At 44.0% G+C, this 19,729-nt stretch overlaps 1 protein-coding gene across 5 annotated transcripts; it reads left to right on the top strand.

Annotated features, from left to right (window-relative positions):
- Positions 1–4,002: 4,002 nt before the first annotated feature.
- On the top strand, positions 4,003–19,276 carry M1AP (meiosis 1 associated protein). Of its 5 annotated transcripts, XM_085059457.1 has the most exons (11): positions 4,497–4,555; positions 6,514–6,566; positions 8,096–8,382; positions 10,645–10,827; positions 12,404–12,578; positions 15,257–15,430; positions 15,924–16,074; positions 16,657–16,798; positions 17,304–17,510; positions 18,046–18,201; positions 18,336–19,276. In XM_085059457.1, exons 3-11 carry the CDS (start codon positions 8,134–8,136, stop codon positions 18,477–18,479), a joined length of 1,581 nt encoding a protein of 526 aa, XP_084915583.1. In that variant the 5' UTR covers positions 4,497–4,555; positions 6,514–6,566; positions 8,096–8,133; the 3' UTR covers positions 18,480–19,276. The 5 variants fall into 5 exon arrangements, with proteins under 5 accessions (XP_084915582.1, XP_084915581.1, XP_084915580.1 ...); XM_085059453.1 differs by having other exon boundaries at positions 4,493–4,555; positions 18,046–19,276; XM_085059456.1 differs by lacking the exons at positions 4,497–4,555; positions 6,514–6,566 and adding an exon at positions 4,003–4,063 and having other exon boundaries at positions 18,046–19,276.
- The last annotated feature ends 453 nt before the right edge of the window (positions 19,277–19,729 follow it).

Genomic DNA, 19,729 nt, shown 5'->3' with positions numbered 1-19,729 from the left:
ACAGAGAAGAAGTCACAGTTTCTCCATAAAGCACCAAACACATCCATGAATTATGAGTGTCATCCATTGGAAGGCACAGCCCAGGACAGCTATGGGTGTTGATATTCCAGTGGAAAAGGGAATATGGGATTTATTTGCACAAACAGTGATTTGGCACAGGTGTGTTTGGGATTATATTTATCCGCAGGGTTATCCTTAAGCCAGGCTGCATCAGGAATGTGCTGCCTGCTTAATATCTTTATTTTCCTGTTTGTTTTCTCAGTCATTTCCTAGTTGCTCTAACAGGGAGAGCTGCAATTCCCAGTATTTAATGGTTAAATCCCATGGTGTAATTTCATTATCTTCTCCAGGTGTGTGGAGCATAAAGTTAATGGGATCAAAGCTGTTCTGGGTTAGCCAGGCACAAAAACAAGGAGAAAATTGATCCATAAAGGTGAATTCACTGTGGCTGAACATAAACTGACACAAACAGCCTCTTAATTAGCTACAGGGATAATGAAATAACGTGGGCAGGGAAGCATGAACACACGGGAAAATGGAAACATGAGAGAATCAGGGAATGGTTTGGGTTGGAAAGGACCTTAAATCCCAATAATTCCACCCTCTGCCATGGGCAGTGACAACTTCCACTACTCCAGGCTGCTCCAAGCCCTGCCCAACCTGGCCTTGGACAATTCCAGGGATACTTCCCTTCATTCCATGAAATTTCATTCCATTTCAGGAAATAAAACGAAATGAAACTTGAATTTTCGTTTCATTTTATTTCACTCCATGAAATTTCATTTCATTTCATAAAATTATTTCATTTAATTCCATGGCGCAAAACGAAATTTCCTTTCATTTCATAAAATTATTTCATTTAATTCCATGGCGCAAAACGAAATTTCCTTTCTTTAAATGAAACGTTGAAATTTCCTTCAATTTCATAAAATTTCCTTCATTCAGTTCCATTAAATTTCACTTCATTTCATTCCATGAGATTTCATTTTAAACTTTGTCCCCAACTGTTGATGGAGTCAGGTTTCAAGGATGCTCCATCTACAGCATAAAGTTTAAAATGGGACATCTTCAAAACATCTGCAAGTGCCCAGGAACCATAATTACTTCTGATTTATTTTTGTTTTTACACTCCATTTAAAGGAATCAGCTGTCAATGCCAATCAGTTCCTTGGCTGTAATTCATAAAGGAGCTAATTTAAAAAGCAAAAATATTATGGTTCTGAGTAATTTGAGCCCTTGTGCTCTCGCAGGGCTCTTGGGATGCAGAGACCCCCATTAAATTGTAAATTTAATTGTATTTTTGTTGGGCACTTGTACAAGAAACTCTTCCTGATTGCCAACCCCACTTGTGTCTTGTAGGATCTGAAAATCAAATTTGGCTCTGCACAATTTCAGCTGCTCTGGGTGGATGGTTGGGATTAAGAGCAGAAGTTTGTCTTTCCAAAGGTAATTTAGTTCACAGTTCTGGTGAAGACCCAAGACAGTAAACATCTTCCAAACCATTTTTTCACAGAAAGCCTTTGGACAATAACAAATAAACACCACTTACAATTTTATTTAGTAAGTTCGCCATGGAAATTTATTAAGGATGGAGCCTCAGGTTTCTTCCTCTGAATTATAAAATAAGTTTTACTCTCTTTTGAGTGCTTCAGGAACTCGTATGTGGGATCTGACATGAGAAGGACACAGCACAAGAGCAGAGCAGGGAACCCAAACATCACAGAATAGCCTCAGAGCAGCAGGAAAAAGAAACAAAGTGCAAAAATTGCCCTCTAAAAATCTTTAGGATTTGTAAAGGTTATAAAAAATAGGAACTGCTGCCTTTCCACAGAGCCAGAATCACCTCCTGGATGCTCTGCCAGGCTGGAAAGGCTCTGCCTGACCCAGGAGTGACGCCGGCTGGAGAAATTGGAAATTGCAGAAATTTCCTCGCTCAGAGAGCTGCGGCCAGAGAGGGAACGGCGGGAATCAATTCCTGACGGTTATTTGTGCTTTTTTCAAAGCCAAGCCATCACTGCTCCGTCCCGTCTCATTTCTGCCACCTATTTAACTTTTTGTATGGCATTTCTCCCCAAATATCCCAAGCAGCACATTTCCCTGGATTTTTGTCAGGCAGCAGAAACCATGAGCTGCTTGAAGCTCACAAAAAAACCTCACTCAAATATGTTCTGGAACCACACTCCGGGCAGCATTTCCTCTGTAAATTCCGGAGGGTAATTAGCCAGCCATGAAAGAATAAATACTGACCCTGTAATTATGGGAGGAAGGGAGGGAGGGGAATGATGCTTTTACTTCATTCAGGAGAGCCAAAGGATATTGAAAAAATCATCAGTGTACACCTGAGCAATTTCCCAAGAAGAACCAATAAATAAAAATACAAATCAATCCTGACTTCTTAGCCTTCTGTGGAGTGTTTTCAGATGCTTTGGCTATATATATATTTAAATAAAAACAACATCAGCATATTTCTAGATTTCAATCTCTATCCAAAATATCACCCCTGCCCCCAGAACAATTCATTGATGCCTTTCCCTCCAAGGTGTTGTCTGTCCCCTCAGATTATAAGCCCAAAATGTTCACTCTCTTCCATATAGTTTATCTCACATTGTCCCCCAAAAATCCCTTACAGGTTTCATCCCTCAAATTTTCCCTACCTGTCCCCTACAGATGTTTCCATCTGTCCCCTATAGATGACCCCACTTCTACCTCCAAAACATCACCTATTAATAGCCTCAATTTTACCTCAAAATTTTCCTTTTCTTCGCACAGATTAACTCAGATTTTACCCCCAAAACCTTCATTTTATTCCCTTCAAAACCCAAGAAATGGGGGACAACTCCGACTTGCAGTACCAAGTATTTCCCACAGGGCGGCAGCACTGAGCAGTAAAAAAAACCACTGCGCATGCCGCATTCTCTTAATTACTATTCCCCTAATTAACGGGAGAAGCGGGGATTTACTCAAATCACTGCGCATGTGGCCTTTTTGGGGTGGGTTTTGATGGGTTTTTGGTTTATTTTCTTTTTTGTTTTGTTTGTTTTGGAGGTTTTTGGTGTGAGTTTGGGTTTTTTTTACTTGCAGCACCACCGAGGCATTGGGGTGTTGCAGTTCCCGTTTTTCACCACGCGGTGGCAGCAGCGATTCGAGGCCCAGCCGCGATCCCCGACTTGACTTTTATTACATTTTCAATTCTTTTATTCTTTTAATTTATAAACACAGAAGTTAAATTTGCGTTTTCCAACCCTGCGGTTCTATAGCCAGACTTTCCAATATCCCAAAATCCTGTATATAATATAGCAGACACGGTGTTTTATTTTGAAATCAATTGTTGCCTATATTCATTTTGTCAATATGTATAAAAATGAGGAAATTTAAAGGTTTTAGTAGTTACACACACACACACTCCCTGTGAGTTTTCAGGCATTTTGGGGCTGTAACTTCCCTTTTTGTGAGAGCCCACCTTGATTTCCCACTTAGTCTCACTGTCTCCATCAATGCAGCTGGAAGTCAAGAGCGAAAAATTAAACAGTAAACTGAAAAAAACAACCCCAAATCTCAGTAACTCACTTTATAGCACACAAACAAGATGTGTCCTTGTTTACATACATCCAGTAAATATAGAAATACAGTCCCTGTAGAGAACTCCTGGATTTCCTTTTGCATTCACTGAATGGCACAGCTGCAAAGTGATGCCATGAAATTTCCAAAATCTCCAAAATCCCTGGTTTTCCCTTCAGGAGGAGGATTTTCCCATCACACAGCTAGGAGTGACCTTTGGCCAGCTGCACTGCCCCACTGAACTTAGTTCTAAGTCACATCATTCTTTATTAATTAGCATTCTATCCTTATTAGTTAATGATTCCATCTGAGCCACATTCTTTCACCCTTTTATCATCTTTTTCTCACACAGGGACTTCTTTCCAGCCCTTAATCCTTTCAGCATCTCCTGGTGTCTCCAATCTCCCTGAAGAGCCATAAATTCCCAATCCCAGATGTTCGATATCCCAACTCCCTCCGGCTCTGTTTATTGAGGCTTCCCCCGGTTAGTTCCGGCAAAATTAAGGTCCGGACGATCGAATTAAACCATAAATTGCAAAGTAATAATCATTTAACCAGTGCTGGATGCCATGGGAAGGTCACAAAGCGCGGGTTTGGGGAAGGAAAGCGATTTTTCCCGGTTTTTTTCCCGGTTTTTTCCCGAGCATCCCAACCGCGGGACTGAGGGCAGCGGTGGCTGCGCATGCGCGGTGGCTCCGCCCGGCCGGGATTGTCCCGGGATTGTCACAAAATTGACCCAAAATTGTCCCAAAATTGCCCCGGGATTGTCCCGGGATTTGACCCAAAATTGACCCGGTTTTGAGGCGGGATTCCCTCGGGCCAGGGCCGGGCAAAGGGCCTCACCCAGGTGGGTCCATTCCCACTGCCCTCAGAGCAGCCCCGGGCTGAGGCGTGAGGCGGGAAGAGCGGGACAGGGCAAGGCCAAACCTGAAAAAAGGAGTTTTCTTCCACAAATTCCTCCTGGAAAGCCTTGTGGAGGGTGCTCGGAAGCTGGGAGGTGAAGAAGAATAAGCTATGCTTCCGTGGAGAGTTGATAATTGTTAATACATCCCCTGTTGAATGCAGTTAAAGCATCAATTCAGCAGCCTTGGGAATGATGAATGTGGAGCAAACCTGAAGGAAAATGTGGGGAAAAAACCAACTCAGGGGTGGAAAGTACACCTGAAAAAGCAGGGATCAGGTGGAGGTGTTTATTCCTGCTTTTGCTTTAATTGTAGCACCAAAATGCTCCATCTGGGCTCCAGGTTGGGGGGAAAGCTGGATCCCCTGGAAAAACAAGGATATTTGGTCTGAATAACCACATTCCCTTTTTTCCATAGGAAATCCAGGAGCACAGGCTGGGAGGCCAGTCCTGGTGGCAGAGGTTTGGCAGGATTCCCCTGCCAAAACCTCCTGAAGCTCACAGAGGGACAAACACGGTGCTTTCCTCCCCATCCATCCCTGCCACAGCCAGCAGTGCAGGGAAAGATGCCATGGAGCAAGGAATAATGTCTGGAAAACGCCAGATGGGATGTGAGGGAGTCCAGCAAAGCTGCTGGTTTGCCCTGACAGCCCTTGGTGGCTTTGCCACCCTTCAGGCACACACGGCTGTCCCTGTCCCAGTTCAGGTGTCCCAATCCAAGGACATCCCAGTAGAGCTCTCCCAGTCCCTGTAGAGACATCGGCAGGAAAATGTCACAGTAAGACTGAGACTTAGGACTCAGAGGTCACACCCAGGGTAGGAATTCAGGAATTCTTCACATCCAGAAGGAATTCAGGTTGCAGGAGCCACAGGAATGCAGGGAACTGGAGGACAGTTCTGCTCCAGCACTTGGGTGTATCCCAGGATTTTCCCTGCACCCTCAGTGGTGATTCCCTGCTTGCAGCATATTCTGGGTCCATGAATTATTCAGGTTTCTATCAGGTTAGTGGGAGAGTGCTGACATCCTGTCATCCCGGATTCTTAATCAAGATGCCAGGGAAGATGGAGCCCATGCCCCATGAGGCTTCGTTAGCCGTGCTTGTAATCTCATCACAGAGTTATTACAATTCCTGTACAGTTTAATTCCGAGAATTCCAGCCTGTCACTCAAGCACAAGGCCCCTCTGATAGCACAGCTCTCGTGGTGAGGTTTGGGAGTTGGCTGTTATTCCACAGGAGCACCTGGGAATTCTGCAGGAGCTTGTCCTTGCTCTGCTGCTCTGTCCACCACTGCTTGAAAAGGTTTTACAATCATTTGCTGCCTCATTTTCAGACTGAAAATGCCTTTTTCTAAACTCCTACGATGTTACAGTTCCTCTTCTTTGGAGAAAAGAACAAAAACCTATAAAGATTATAATGAGTTATTTTAACACTAATACAAAGTGACAATTCTTACTAAGATTTGAGGATTTTATGTCAGTAAGAGCACAAGCCTAAAGCCATTTATTTATGATTGGTTATAGCACTGATGAATAGAGTAACACATAATATCTTCTATTATACAGGATGTGGAATAATTTTGTTTTCACTAGCTTGATTTTTTGCTCTTTTATGCTAACTCTTTTGCTTTTTGTTTTTTATTCTTCTGTTCATCTTGACCTTTTAAATAAATAACCTTCCTTTCTAGGCTAGGTGGACAAAAAGATTCACACACTGCACATCCACTCTGCACAGCCACTCAAAGTCTCAGGCTTGCTGCTTTATTCTTTAAACCCACTCATTTATGCAGCTTGATCTGTTTTCCTCATGAGAATATTCCTTTTTCCCAGGGTTTTGAAGCTTGCTCAGAAAATGGCACCTTTTAAAACCAATTATCCTTAATCCCCTTTCACCAGTGGCTTTGGTGTTACACCTTTTTAGACCTGGATATTATTTAATAATTTTTTTTATAACAAACTAAGCACGCAGGACGACGTGCAATTGCAGAATGTCCTCAGCAGTCACAAATCACTCAGTTTGATAAAATTCTCTTCCCATCCCTTTCTCGTTCTGCAGGATTTGTGTCTCATTGCATTGAGCAAAATACACATCACCAGCCCTGACACCTGGTGAGTTCTGTTTTATTGAGCAATAACTTCACACATCAAATCAGCTGCCAGAACTCGCAGTTTACACAATTCTCACGGAATTGTGCTGGGATCCCTCGGGATTGCATCTCTCTCAGTCCACCCCATGCCTAAATGAGGATGTCATCTTACCACAGCAACCACTTACACAGAATTCCTCCGTTCTCCAGCCTCACCAGAGCCCGGGGAGGGCTATAAGAGGTCAAATATTGTCAAATATTGTACAGAGTGCTGCATAGAAATCATATTAATATTGCTATGCAGATTATTGAGACACCAAAATCATGAAGAAATGAAATTCAGTTGGTAAAGAGATGATGAGGGATTTATTTTACCAAACCAATTTAAAATAAATGTCAAAAATGAGAGCACCAAAAATGAGAGAATTCATTCAAAATTAGGAAAACTGTGTCTCCTTCAGCATCAAAGCTCATTTTCCTCTCTGAAACCAATGCTAAGACCCAACTCCTGTAGATTTCTGACAGGATGAGTTTTGTTTCCATGTTTGAGAAAGCACTGGTGGCTTGCAGAGTTCAGTAGCATCGAAGCTTCACCACAAAAAATTCAGACAGACAAGTCCTTTCCCAGATTCAGTGAGGTAATTGAGATAATAAACTCTGCTGTAAATTGAAAAGCTCCAGGAGAGAAGAGACACCAATTCAAGTGTCACTGGCAGTTTTTCATTTGACAGTGACATTAGATCAGAGGACTAATCAAAGCAAGAGACCTGCGTGATTTCTACCTATATTTACAACATTTTCACCAGCTCTGAAGTGTTAAACTCAGTTTTGAATTTCAGGCTGTGGTCACTCTGTTTTGCCTGCACTGACAGGCATCCTAAGGAATCCTAGAAATTCAGATTTTTTCCTGATGATTCTTCAGCCAAATAAAAACACATTTCTTGCCCTTCCCAAGCCTTACAGAAATTCCTTCTCCAGAGTGCTAGGGGCTGCAGGAAATGCAGTATCTTGTCTCCTTGGTGACCATAAAAGAGCTGTTTGTGTGAGCTGAGCACACCACACAAATGACCAGAGCCCAACTGTGTAAATCCAGGATTGCTTCAAACTTTGACTAATTCTGTGGGGTTGACATAGCTGTAGGAAGAAAAAAAAAATTTATCCTAGTTCATATCGAGGAGGTGTGTGCAATTATACAAACACTTTTCTTTTTTGAAGCATTTTCTGCATCTTTAGAAACAGCACTGAATGTTTTGTGTGAATTTAATGAAGATTTGAGAAAAATTGGAAAGATTTTAGAAAGGCTCTTTGCTCACAAAGTAAAAGTGCTCACCGTGAGAGCCTCTCTGCCACATTTTTCTTTAGTGGAAACATTTTGTTTCCTTACCACGTGCATTTTTCCTTTGTGTGGGTTTATTAGAGTATGGACAATTGCTTTGGAGAAGGATGGAGGAGTTTAAATGATTTATAAATTATGACTGAGCTGTGCTTTCAAGGCAATGGGAAAGGCAGAGTCTCACTCGTTGCCATTCTTTATTTATTTCTCCCATTCAGATGCATCACCGAGCACATAACACCCTCGTTCAGAAGCCATGAATTCCAGAAAACCATCCTTAGAAACACGGAGGACTTTCCCTGCTGCTAAAGCCCCCAGCCAGCAGCCATCCCGCATCCTGGTGGTGGATGTCACCTCCCCTTCCTGGGGCAACACTTGCTCCCTGCTCTCCGAGGCTCTGGAAAACGTCCTGTGCCTGGCATGTGGGCTGGCAGGGCCCTGCCGTGTGCCTCTGCTCAGCCTCTACGTGGTGCAGCCCCAGCAGGAGTGTCTGCTGCCCTTCACGGTATGGCCAGGCTGGGCTGCTGCTGAGGGGGGGAATATAATTATTATTTATATCTAAATTTATGTCTAAAAATCAACCTTGCTCGAAACGAGTTGCACCAGCTTCACGGAAGAGGTGGATTTTATGAGAGGATGAGGTTTGAAAGGAGGTGTGTCATTTTTGAGCTGTGGGCCTGATGTGCATAAATTAGGTTTTGTGCTCTTCCTTCCTAAAATATCTGTTTTGGAGCATCTGTTGCACCTTTCATGTGCTGCTTTGTGCTGCACTGCTTCTCTGTCGAAATTGTCACACACAACTCAAGCTGTAATAATTTGGACATTGAAGAAATGTGGGAGAGGTTCCAGATACTGAAGGGGAAAGGGGCAGAGTTAAAATAGCTGTGCCAAATTTGAGAAATATTCTGAAATCACAGAATCACAGAATTATCTGGAAAAGTCCTCTAAGAAAATCCAATCCTAAACTGCCAAGTCGACTACTAAACCATGTTCCTAAGTGCTGCATCCACACAGATTTTAAATATGTAGGTCTAAGTCATGAAGAACAAATATTGCACTCGTTTAGGGCTCTGCAGAGGAATAAATGTAGATGGAGGAGGAGTAGCAGCTTTGCAGTAATAGTTTGGGAATATAAATATGCATCCTAAAGTTTACAAGAATTTTTGATGTCATCCTGTTACAAACAACCCCACTGAGCTCTCATTTACACAACATCAGTGAACACAAGAATTAACCCTTCCACTTTATACAGCAATTGTGGAAACATTCTGAAATGTTTTGTCAAGTCTTCACATGAGAAAAATAAAAAGTCAGAGGTCAACATTGGATCAGCAAATGTGATCTGCAAGAAGACTCTGGGTGGTATTTATTTTGTATAAAAGGTTATAGTTAATGTTACAAGGATAATCTTATGACTGCTGCTCCTGATCAGCTGTCTTTTTTATTTAAACAGCAAGTCCTCATTTTGATAGTCACAGTTTTTAAGGACAGAGGAGCCCTTAGATCCCTGCTTGGCTTTCTTTACATTACAGGCTATTACATTTCACTAAAGTACCCCAATCTCATTATAGCAGTCCTTCCAGAAAGCCATCAAGTTTTGATCTCAAGAAATAACAAGATGGGTAATCAAGTACTTCTCTTGATATTTTCATCCTGTGGTTAATAATTGTCACTGTGAAATTGGCACCTGGTCTCCAATTTGCGTTTATTTGCTTTATCTTCCAGGGATTTGTTAATATATTTACTCTTTTGGCTAAATTGAAGAACATGTTTGTATTTTATCCTTTCTTCCTCTAAATAGAAGCAGCCCCCTTCTCAGTCTTCTGGCTGCTCAGTCAAGGAGAACAAATTAAAAGTTTCACTGCAAAACTTGCAAAACTTAAATTATTTTTACAATAATTTTAATAATTTCCAAGCCATTCTCTGTATTCACTCTGCTGGTTTTTTGGGTGCAACTTTCCAACACTAGACCTCAGCTGCTGCACTGGAGCTGCTTTTCAGAACTGTGTTAAAGGGTGCTTATTAAACAAATCACCCCAAGTCAGGAAAGCCCCAGAGCTGAAAATAGAGGCTGGGAGAGTACATGGGGAAGTGTCACACACGGTTAGCCTGGTTTTAACCTTTCCTGGGTGTGTTTTTATCGTCTGTGTTCTCACTGGGGAGTCCATGAAGCTTCCCTGGAAAGGGCAGGGAGGGCAAAGAAAAGGGAAAAGAATGTAGATTACCACGGAGGACAGCACAGGTGACAAAATAAAAAATGAGCATTAAAATATCAAAATATTTTGTGTGGGACTGAGTGAGGACTCTGAGCAGAGCCCTTGCAGCTTCCCCTCACTCTCACTGAAAGTCCACCCTGCAAGGATTAACCCTTCCACTTTATACAGCCATTGTGGAAACATTCTGAAATGTTTTTTCAGTCTCCACATGGGAAAAATAAAAAATCAGAGGTCAACATTAGATTACCAAATGGGTCAGTCAGGTGTGGTTCAGCAACTCTGGGCTCCACACACCTGAAGCAAACAAGTCAAGTGTTCATCTGCTGCCTCTTCAGTGAGGAAGGTGACCAAATAAATTCGGTAGAGTTCATTAATCACCTTTTCTGTGGCCACAACGAACTAGTTTAGCTGCTGGCTCTGTCTCAACCCTGAGCTCTTGGTGAGGCTCAGGTGAGCTGACATCAATGTGCCTACCAGCCTTCCTCCACATCATGGAGAGGTATTTCATGATGTTTAACAGCCTTCCCTGCTCCTTGAACCCTGTTTTGCAGCAAGTGAAAGAAAACTTTGCCCGAATTCAAGCCTGCATTTCGGAGCTGCGCTCGCTCCCGGCTGAAGGCTGCTTCCCCCAGGGCGGGAGTGGAGTGGTGCAAGCTGTGCAGGATGGATTGCAACAATTCAAGCAGTACAGCAGGCACACAGCAGCAGGAGGCTCAGCTAATAGTTCTGTGGAGGTAAGAAAGTGCTGGGAAGGGAGTGGGAGCCATCCCACATCGTTGTGCTTTACAAATGTAAATCTCATGTACAATGAAATGTAGAAAAAAATCAGGTATTCAGCACTCTGGCTGTTTCAGAGATCCACTGTTCAGAAATCCTGAAGGAAGATATCAAGTCTTCCAATTCCTCTGGACAGATTCCTGTGGAAAACAGGAGATACCAAAGGAAAACTGTGTGTACAGCAGTCCTGGCACAGAATTGGATAGATTTTGGTGGACGCTAGTGGATGTTTTTTCAGCTCTGAATGTGTGTTTTTGCATAAATGGGAGGGAAGCTGCAAATAACACATGAGAACAGATGTGTGAATGCAGAAAGCAGAGCAAGGTTCACAGAAGGAAGTATTTTTTTTAAGAAGTATCAACTGACATGAAAGAACAGGGAGTTATTGAGGGGAAAGGACTCACATGGAAATGGTGCTTTCCTCTGGACATCAGAAAATATCAGGTCCAAAAAATCTTGCATTTCAGACTTCACAGGCTTAGGCTTCACCTGCCAGTCATGAAAAACAAACTGAGATTCCCACAAGTGGCATTTCACAAGTCTTTCTACTTTGTTCAGGTCCTTAAATCCTTCCAGAGTCTCACAGAGTCACTCTGTGGTCAGCCTGCAATTCAGACTCACTCCCAGTGTCTGGCCAGGAAACATTTCTCCTGCTTTTCTGCTTTTCTTAGGGTCTTGAGGTATTTTTCCTGACCATTTGAAAAGTGATTTGTGCTTTAAAGCTGGGGGTTGGAACAAACAGAGCACACTTTGGAGACTTTTTTTGACACGCAACAAAGTCCAGGACATTTTCTAGCATAGTTGAAAGAACAAGCTACATTCAAAATTAAGTTATCCATGAATATAGGGAGTTTTTACTCCACTAAGCAATCCTTGTTCCTCTAGATTATGCAATTCTCTTTGCAAGGGGATGTAAGGCATGCTGCAGGGTTGGCTGTGATCACTGACAGCAGAGAGTTTTACCCTTTCAAAAGGTTTCTAAAAGATGTCTCTTTCTGCTTCAGATACTGTAGTGATTGCAATTTTTTCCCCTTCATAAGCATTTTTTAATGCAAAATAAGTAGAATTTTTGTTTCCTTTTCTCGGTATCACACCAAAACTGGGTGGTGGGAATCACACCTACTGCTGCTCTCTTAAGAAACAACTTTAGGATAGGCTATATACGTTAAAAAAAAAGAAAACAAAATTCCTATTCAGCTTGCAAGGGAGAAGGCCCAGTTTAGTCTATTTGAACTATAATTAAGGTACAGATCCTTCCTTACACAGAGAATGACTGTACAAAGCACAGAGCACCAAACTTCTGGCACAAAACCTCTAGATGCTCCTCCAGTGAACCTCTCAGTCTGTTTCATATGGGATTAAACGTCAGCCAAAACTCAAAAAAATTGCTTATAAATCTGTTTTTGAATAGATGAGCTATTTCAGCCAGATTTCTCCTCTCTCTAGAGTGAGACCTGTGCTACTCAGCATCATTGCCTGTCAAGGGAGGATTAGGGCAGAAGCAGCTCCTGCATACTCTGATTTGTGTTTCAGATCACAATTTTGACCAGCCAGCCCAGTAAAGAAATGGTAAAGCAGCTGGAAAAGAGGCTGCAAGATGTAGACCTTGTGAATCTGCGAAGAATACAGGTCATTGAGGTGCTGAAGAGAGATTTCCTGGAGCCTGAGGATGTGGAGCAGTGTGTGCCAGCAGAGGAGCCCAGCAGTGGTGAGTGGAAGGCAGTGTGAGGGAAAGAGAAAAATGCATTGAGTTTTGGGGGTAAAACACTATAAGCATGGAGAGAAGCAGCAGCAGGTAAGCAAGAACAGCATTAAAGATAAAAAAACAGCTAATGAAGAGGGTGAAGACCTGATTTGGTCAGTGGAAGTAACTCTTCCCAGCAATGTGGAGTCTGGGAGAGAGGACTAAAGGTTGTTTCTGTAGGATCCTTGTTTTTACTGAAGGATAGCCAATGTTGCTTTTCTCTAACTGTTCATCTTTTGTGGTTGCAGTAGCAAATTTCTGGTGGATTGTCACAGCAGGGACTGGGAATCCTGCAGGGAAGCCTTGGAGGAGATGCTCTGTGCCTCTCTGTCCAGGCCTGCTTTGGAGAATGCAAACCCAACCATATTATTTTTAAAAGTGGACTTTTGTGTAGCCCTTTGACCCAGTAAATTCAATGAAAACATAAATGTGGATAAAAAGGCCATTGAAATTTCACGTGATGGAATTCTAATTTTTCTGAGTAGATGAACTATTTGCTCTCTAAGAGAAGCAACGAGGGATGAATAGGTCAAATAATTTGAAAAAGGAGCCCAACTGGTTTATGAAGAGAACTTCTTACCTGTTGGACATCCTATCTTCTATTTCTGCGAAAAGAAATCCATTTTACTATAAAAAAAATACAGTAAAGAACATTGAATTTGCAAGACCCAGTGTGCAGGAAGTGCAAGATTAGTGCAGTGTTGAACCAGAAAATAAACACTGTGGTGCAGCACCTAATTAAGAGCTTCATTTCACTGAGGATATTTCTTCCATTAATTTGTTTAGGGGCTATTTGAACTTTTAATATCCAGAGCAGGATTGGGATATCCTCTCCATGGGCTCATTCCCAGGTTAGTGCAGCTGGAAAAGACTTCAGGAGTTTGAAAAACTCGCACTGGCAGATCTTAGAGCAGCTTTGAATGTGCTCAGCTCTCAGAATCAGAACAAACTGATTTAACTAAACCCCGTGGAGAGCATGGCATTTGTGGTGGGAATAATCTGGGAGAATAACCAACAGGATGCCTGTTGGATGGACTGATCTCTAATTAATAACATTATCATTATTATTATTAATAATAGAAATAGTTTCTCTTGCCTTTACCCCATGACACTCCCTGAAAGCAGCTGAGCCTTGCCAGACTTTTTGCTACCAAAGTTTAATATTTTGCATGTGCTGGAGATAACTCATCTCAGCTATTTTCTGTTAGGGAAAAACAAAAAAACAAGCCCTGCAGATAAAGCACTAATGCCTTTTTTATGGCCACAGCCAGTCCCAGGGCTCCTTTCTCTACATGGGCTCTGCTCACCAGGAAGTTTGAGACTCATTGCACAAGATTTGTTATTATTCCAACCTGCTTTTCATAAGTAATGAATGCAGTTAATTTCTTTTAAAATTGTCGTGTATGGTGCCAGCTTCAGATGTGTGCTTAAATGTCTATTACAGAGGAAAAAGTAAAAAAAAAACCAAACCTGGGAAATATTTACTGAGGGCGGAACTAAAGCATTGACCAGCCCCAAAACACAAATAATTCCCTTTGTCAGCTGTGTTTTGCTGTTTGTAAAAGTCAGTTAAATGGATTTCCTGGTGCTTTGTCTTCTGAGCTGTTAATGCCTTTTTCAGTGCACATCCCTGAGAGAAGCCCAAGTCTAAAATCCATAGGGAATGCATCCAAAACAGGAGCAGCCTGAAATAGTGAATTCTGCAGGGAAAAGGGAGCAAGGCTCAGTGTCAGGGCAAGGGGAGCAGCTCAGTTCATGAAGAGCAGCTTCCAGCTGAAAAAAAAAAAAAAGGAATTAAATGTCCTGGCGGCCAAGGACAGTCAGAGAGGATGATAAGGAAAGGTTTTTAGTAGCAAGGGCAGTGTCAGAGATATGTTGTGAGTGGGAGTTGACTCTGCTTTGCTGCAGAGGAACAACCAACATAATCCCTTCCTCGAGGCTGGGAGGTGGGGAGAGGCAGAAAATGTGTCCTGCAGAGCTTTTGGAGAATTACAGTCATTACAGTAGTCCTGGGTTATTTGCCGGGTAGAAATTAATGAATTTCTGGGGTTTTTATTAATGCACAGTGACATTTTTGCCAACTGGAAATACTAATGCATAAAGAAAAGATTTCTCAATGTAGATGGGTGCAGCACTGTTTTTTTAATCACCCCACTAGCCTGGTAAACACAAGTGGGAAAAAAAGGCTATTTCTGGTATTTATTCATCTTCTCAAAAAGCCTTTTTCATGTCCTGGCTCTGTGGTAAAGCTATTAGTGTTGCGAGGCTGCCTGTATTTACAAGTGAGTGTATTGCATGTCTTAATGCATTTTGCAATTTGATTTTTTTTCCCTTCACTGTATTTATTCTATTTTATTTTTATCTGCTGGGCCTCAAGCTAGCTTCTCATTTGGATGAGATACTACGTGGGGATGGTTTGGGCTGTTTCTTTGGGGTTTTTTTGCAAGGGTTTGTCTTGTTTATGCCCTGCCTAACTCTACTGTCCAGCCCACATTTCTCCATGCCTAAAAGCAGCTACATTTGTCTGCACCTTAAGGGGAGCTTAAATAATCAGTAGATATGGGAAATCAGATAAATCTTCTTTCTGATGGTTGAAAATAATGTTGCTTTTTCACCTATTTTTTTTTTTTGTTTTCCTGTAGACATGGCAATCCTGGGAATGGACATCGAGGTCCAAACTGTGGAGGACAATGTCATCAGCCTGGAGATGCTGTTTAAAACATGGCTCCATGACCATGGCACAGAGAGGGAACAGCTCCATCTCCTCCTTCCCTCAGGAGGCTTTGGCCACACTGCTGCATCCAGGAACACCTTGAGTATTTCATTTTCTCTTCCCTCTGCTCCCCTTCAGGGAGCTCCTGAATCCCTCAGCATTAAAGGTTACCTAGGATTGTCCTCTGGGTATTTTCCCTCCCATTTAGAGACCCAAGTGGGGTCTGTGGATAACCTGGAAAGTCATCAGGCTTAGAAAGCTGCTGGTTTGCTGCTGAGGCTGCAATAAGTTCCATTCTGCAGCAAAAATGTGCCTGGAGGGGCATGTGAATTTATGGCCACGTGGGCAAGGTAAAAAGGAGCCTTTTGGATCTTGAGAGTTGAATAGCCCTAAAAACTGTGTTTAAAACAGAGAGTCTGTGCCAGGACTGCACTTAAATCAAGGCTCTTACAGAGGGACTTGGGGACAGGTTGTCAGACTTTAGTGTTGTCCTTCCCTCAGCAGTTGCTAAAAAACATTAATTTGTAAATGCTTTGAGGATGTGATGTGCTAAACATTGTCAGCTCCAGTGAGCTAAACCATTCTCCTTCTCCCAGTGTGCCTGAAGTGCGATTTGCAGGAGAGGCTGCTTGACCCAGCCCTGCTTTTGGGGACAGCTGATGGCACTGGGAGAGCAGCAGATCCCAGTTCTCCGTGGCACGTGGCAGCCTGGCCCTCCACGGTGCTGTACAAACTCAGGGTGCTGAAGTAAGTGCTGGTCTGTGCCTTCCACTGGGGAACTGGGAGGGGTGTGAGAGCAGCTTCACCTTCCTCTGTCATCCTGGGGGCTTGTGACATCCTCAGGAGGCTCTGAGGGACTTAAAGTGTTGGTGAGTAGAATTTTGGTGTGAAAAACCTCCAGCCCCATAACTCTTCTTCTCCTGGGACAGCACAGTCACACATGGTGTCACCATGGCACTCCATGAGTGTGACACAATGGGTGTCATTCATGCAACAGTTATTTCCCCCCAGGGAAAAGTGCTATTGAAACAATTCTGCTCTCTCACTACCTTATGAGGCCACAGCAATTAACTGGAGGTCAGAGCCTGAGCTAATTAGTTGGACTAACAGTAAAAAAAGCAAGCAGAGTGCTGATTTCACCTAAGAATGTACTCACTTTCATGGCAGCAGCTCATGGCACAACAGCATAGCATAAAAATGCTCCTAATGTGTTTTCTGAGATTTATTTATAGGAAAAGCAGTGTAATTTCTGAGCTGTGCAGTTGCTCTTACAATGATTTCCATGCTGTCAGTAGCTGAAAAGCATTCACACAAGCTGTGTCCTTGCAGGGCTCTGAAGTCTGAAGGGGTCTGTGAGTCTGTGCTCTATGGGTTGCCCTTCATCATCAAACCCACGAGCTGCTGGCAGCTGGACTGGGATGAACTGGAGACAAACCAGCACAGCTTCCATGCTTTGTGTCACAGCCTCCTGGTGAGTGTGTGAAAATTGCAGTGTGATGGGGAGGGAAAGGACTAGTGAGGGCAAACCTTGTAACATCTGTCTGGCCTGCAGAGAAAACATTTCCAGAGCTGAAACTTCATCTCATGGGCCAGAGTTGGGCTTGTAAATCTTTCCAGCCAAGGCAGCTACTGGAAAGATGCTACAGCACATCAGACCTTAGAGAAGATCCTCAAACCTACCAGAAATGCAGTGTTTGGGGGTGTGAAGTGCAAATGTCAGGGCTGGAGTTAGACTTGTGACTTTAACTGCAAACATAATTAACCAAGGCTCGGAATGTGGAGAACTGGCCAGTACTGACAAGCTGTAAAGCAAAATTCAGTGTTTTTCTTATTAATTGACTTGTTAAAAACCAAAACAAATGTCATACTACAGAATAGTGTCCTTTCTCTGATGTATGTCTCCTCTGAACTGAATGGTGACAGTGCTGAAGGAAGTGGCTGTTGCCTGTTTTTCACACCTGGATTTTGCCCTTTAGAAAAGGAAGTGGATGCTCTTGGCCAGGCGTGAGCCCCAGAACACTGTTCCAAACTGGAACGTTTTGGTGCATTCCTATTATGTCATTGTCCCCTCCGACTCTGCCACCCTCCTGGTCAAAGCAGTGGCCATCAGAGAGCTCCTGCTGCCATCAGCCTTCCCAGCCCTGCTGGCTGAGCACCCCGAGAGAGTCCAGAGCCCTGTCGAGGTGAGTCACTCGTTATCAGCTCTCATTATCACCTTATCAGACAACGAGAGAAGGAAATGGCTGTGACAATGCCTAATGACAGCTGGAATGTGACCGAGTACTCCAAAACTCCTTCCCAGCACACATTATATCCTACAGCTTTCTTCATGGACAGCAAATACCTGTCCTTTGGAGCAATTTGGTTGTCTGTTGGGGGGAAGAGGCCTTGTGAAGCAGAGTTGAGGGTGCTTGCCCAGCCAGGGAGCTCCAGCTTGTTGGCTGGTTCTGAGCATGGGAAAGGATAGGACTGCATCCTGCAAGGGAATGTTTAAATCCATTAAGCTTTGTTTGCAGTTACATGGCTAAGAGTGCTCCTTGGGGATAGCAGGACAGCTAAAAATCACTTTATCCTTCACTGCAGGGTGGCTCAGAGTGTCTGCAGCACTATCCCCAATAAAAAAAAAAAAAAAAAGAACCAAAAAACCCACAAACATGCAAACCCCAGAGCCTCTACCTGTCACATCCCACAGCAAATTCAATCCTTTCTTCCAACCAGAGCGCCCTGAACAACTTGGAAGTGGAAGTTGCTTACAACCCCTTGCACCTGAAGAGCAACCTCTACAAATACCTGAAGAGCTCCTTGTACAAACCTCCACACCGGCAGCAGCCCCAGCCCCGGGAGCAGCGCCCAGAGCGACACCAGCCCAAGCAGGTGAGTCCCTGTCCCCTCCTGGTCACATTCCTGCAGGAGGGCTGCAGGCAGCTCCCTGTGCCCAGCAGGGCTGGGTGTAGTACCAGCAAGGCACCTCCTCCCACAAGGATTTGTGTTTTGTCCCTGTCTTGCAGCCTCAGAGCAGAGCCAAAGCTGCAGTGGCTCCCCTGCTGATGGCTCCCTCTCCCCTCCAAACGTTCAGACCAGCAGCAGCAGCCAGGAGAAGCTCCTGTGAGGGCTCCCTGCTCCCCAAGGAGTACGAGGAGTTCCTGCAGTGAGCAGCAGGACCTGTCCTTTTGCAGCCACAGCTCCTGGCTCAGCTGCACCGGGCCGGATGTGGTCAGGCAAGACACCGAGCTTGGCCTTGGTCAGACAGGCACTTCCCATCGTTTGTTCCTCCTTGTTGTTGTTTCACGGTTGTGTTCGTCACCGAGCCAGTTCTGCAGGAAGTTTGCTGCTCTGGGACCCTCTGTCCAGAGATCCAGCTGTCCCCTGCAGCAGCAGCACCATGTATTTCCTGTTCTTGCCAGCACACGTCACCAGCCTGCCTCAAATTTGGGTTTCTGAGACTGGCCTAGCACAGGCCACAAGCCACAGATTGCTGTCAGCGGGAGCAGAAGAGCTGCAGGCAGGGCAGGGAGGAAATCAGACAGACAAGGCAGGCAGTCCTGCTGAGCTGCCCTCATCCTACAGTAGCAGGTTCAGTGGGGTGTTTGAATAGACATAAAACAGGGCTCTTGAATTGAATCTTAAAGGCTGGAGTTCTGCTCTCCCAGATGATCTGGTTGCTTCCAAGATTGGCCTTGCTATCCAACACCCCAGCTCATTAAGGGGGTTGCAGCAAGTGCCAAGCCAGGGAAATTCCAGAGAATTCCTGCCCAGAGCTTGCCTGTTTTTCAGTGCAGGTGCTCCTGGCACAGCAGGAGCAGAGGGCAGCTTGACCAGGCTGAAGTGGGGTGGTCTCACCAAGCCCCTGAGGCCGAGCACCAGCACAGTTTGTGTTCTACTTACTTGGTTCTGAAAGCTGTTCCAAAATAAAGTTATCCTCCTTTTGGATCTTGAGAGTTGAACTTAAGTTCACTTTCTGCCTGTAGTTCCTGACATGTCTAGCATTGCTATCCCAGCACAAACTTGTGCTTCCTAGAAAACAGCTACAGGTGAGTCAGGGTATGAGGGAAACACCACAACCCATCAGAGCCATCAGAGCCATCTCTTCTCCCTGGGATCCCTGCTCTGACAGGCCCTGCCAACCAAGGGCACAGTCTGGCTCTTCCCATGCCCTGTCATCTCAGCAAGACATCAAGGGCAGATGCCTTGGAAGATGGGTCAGACACTCAGGCAGGCACAGGGATAGGGGCTTATGGGGTGCAGGAAAGAGCCAGGGGGGAATGAACACACAAATGGCCCAGCCTGGGGCCTGCAAACCAGTCAACAACAGAAAAGTGACAAAATCAGGTTAGGGGAGGGGGCAACAGGGAGGCAACAAAGTTTTTAGAACCATCTCAGCCCCCTTCAAATTCCCAAAACC

Source organism: Lichenostomus cassidix, chromosome 4 (assembly GCF_008360975.1).
Source record: "Lichenostomus cassidix isolate B80296 chromosome 4, HeHo_3.0, whole genome shotgun sequence".
NCBI classification, from domain to species: domain Eukaryota; kingdom Metazoa; phylum Chordata; class Aves; order Passeriformes; family Meliphagidae; genus Lichenostomus; species Lichenostomus cassidix.
This window is presented reverse-complemented; position numbering and strand designations above follow the sequence as displayed.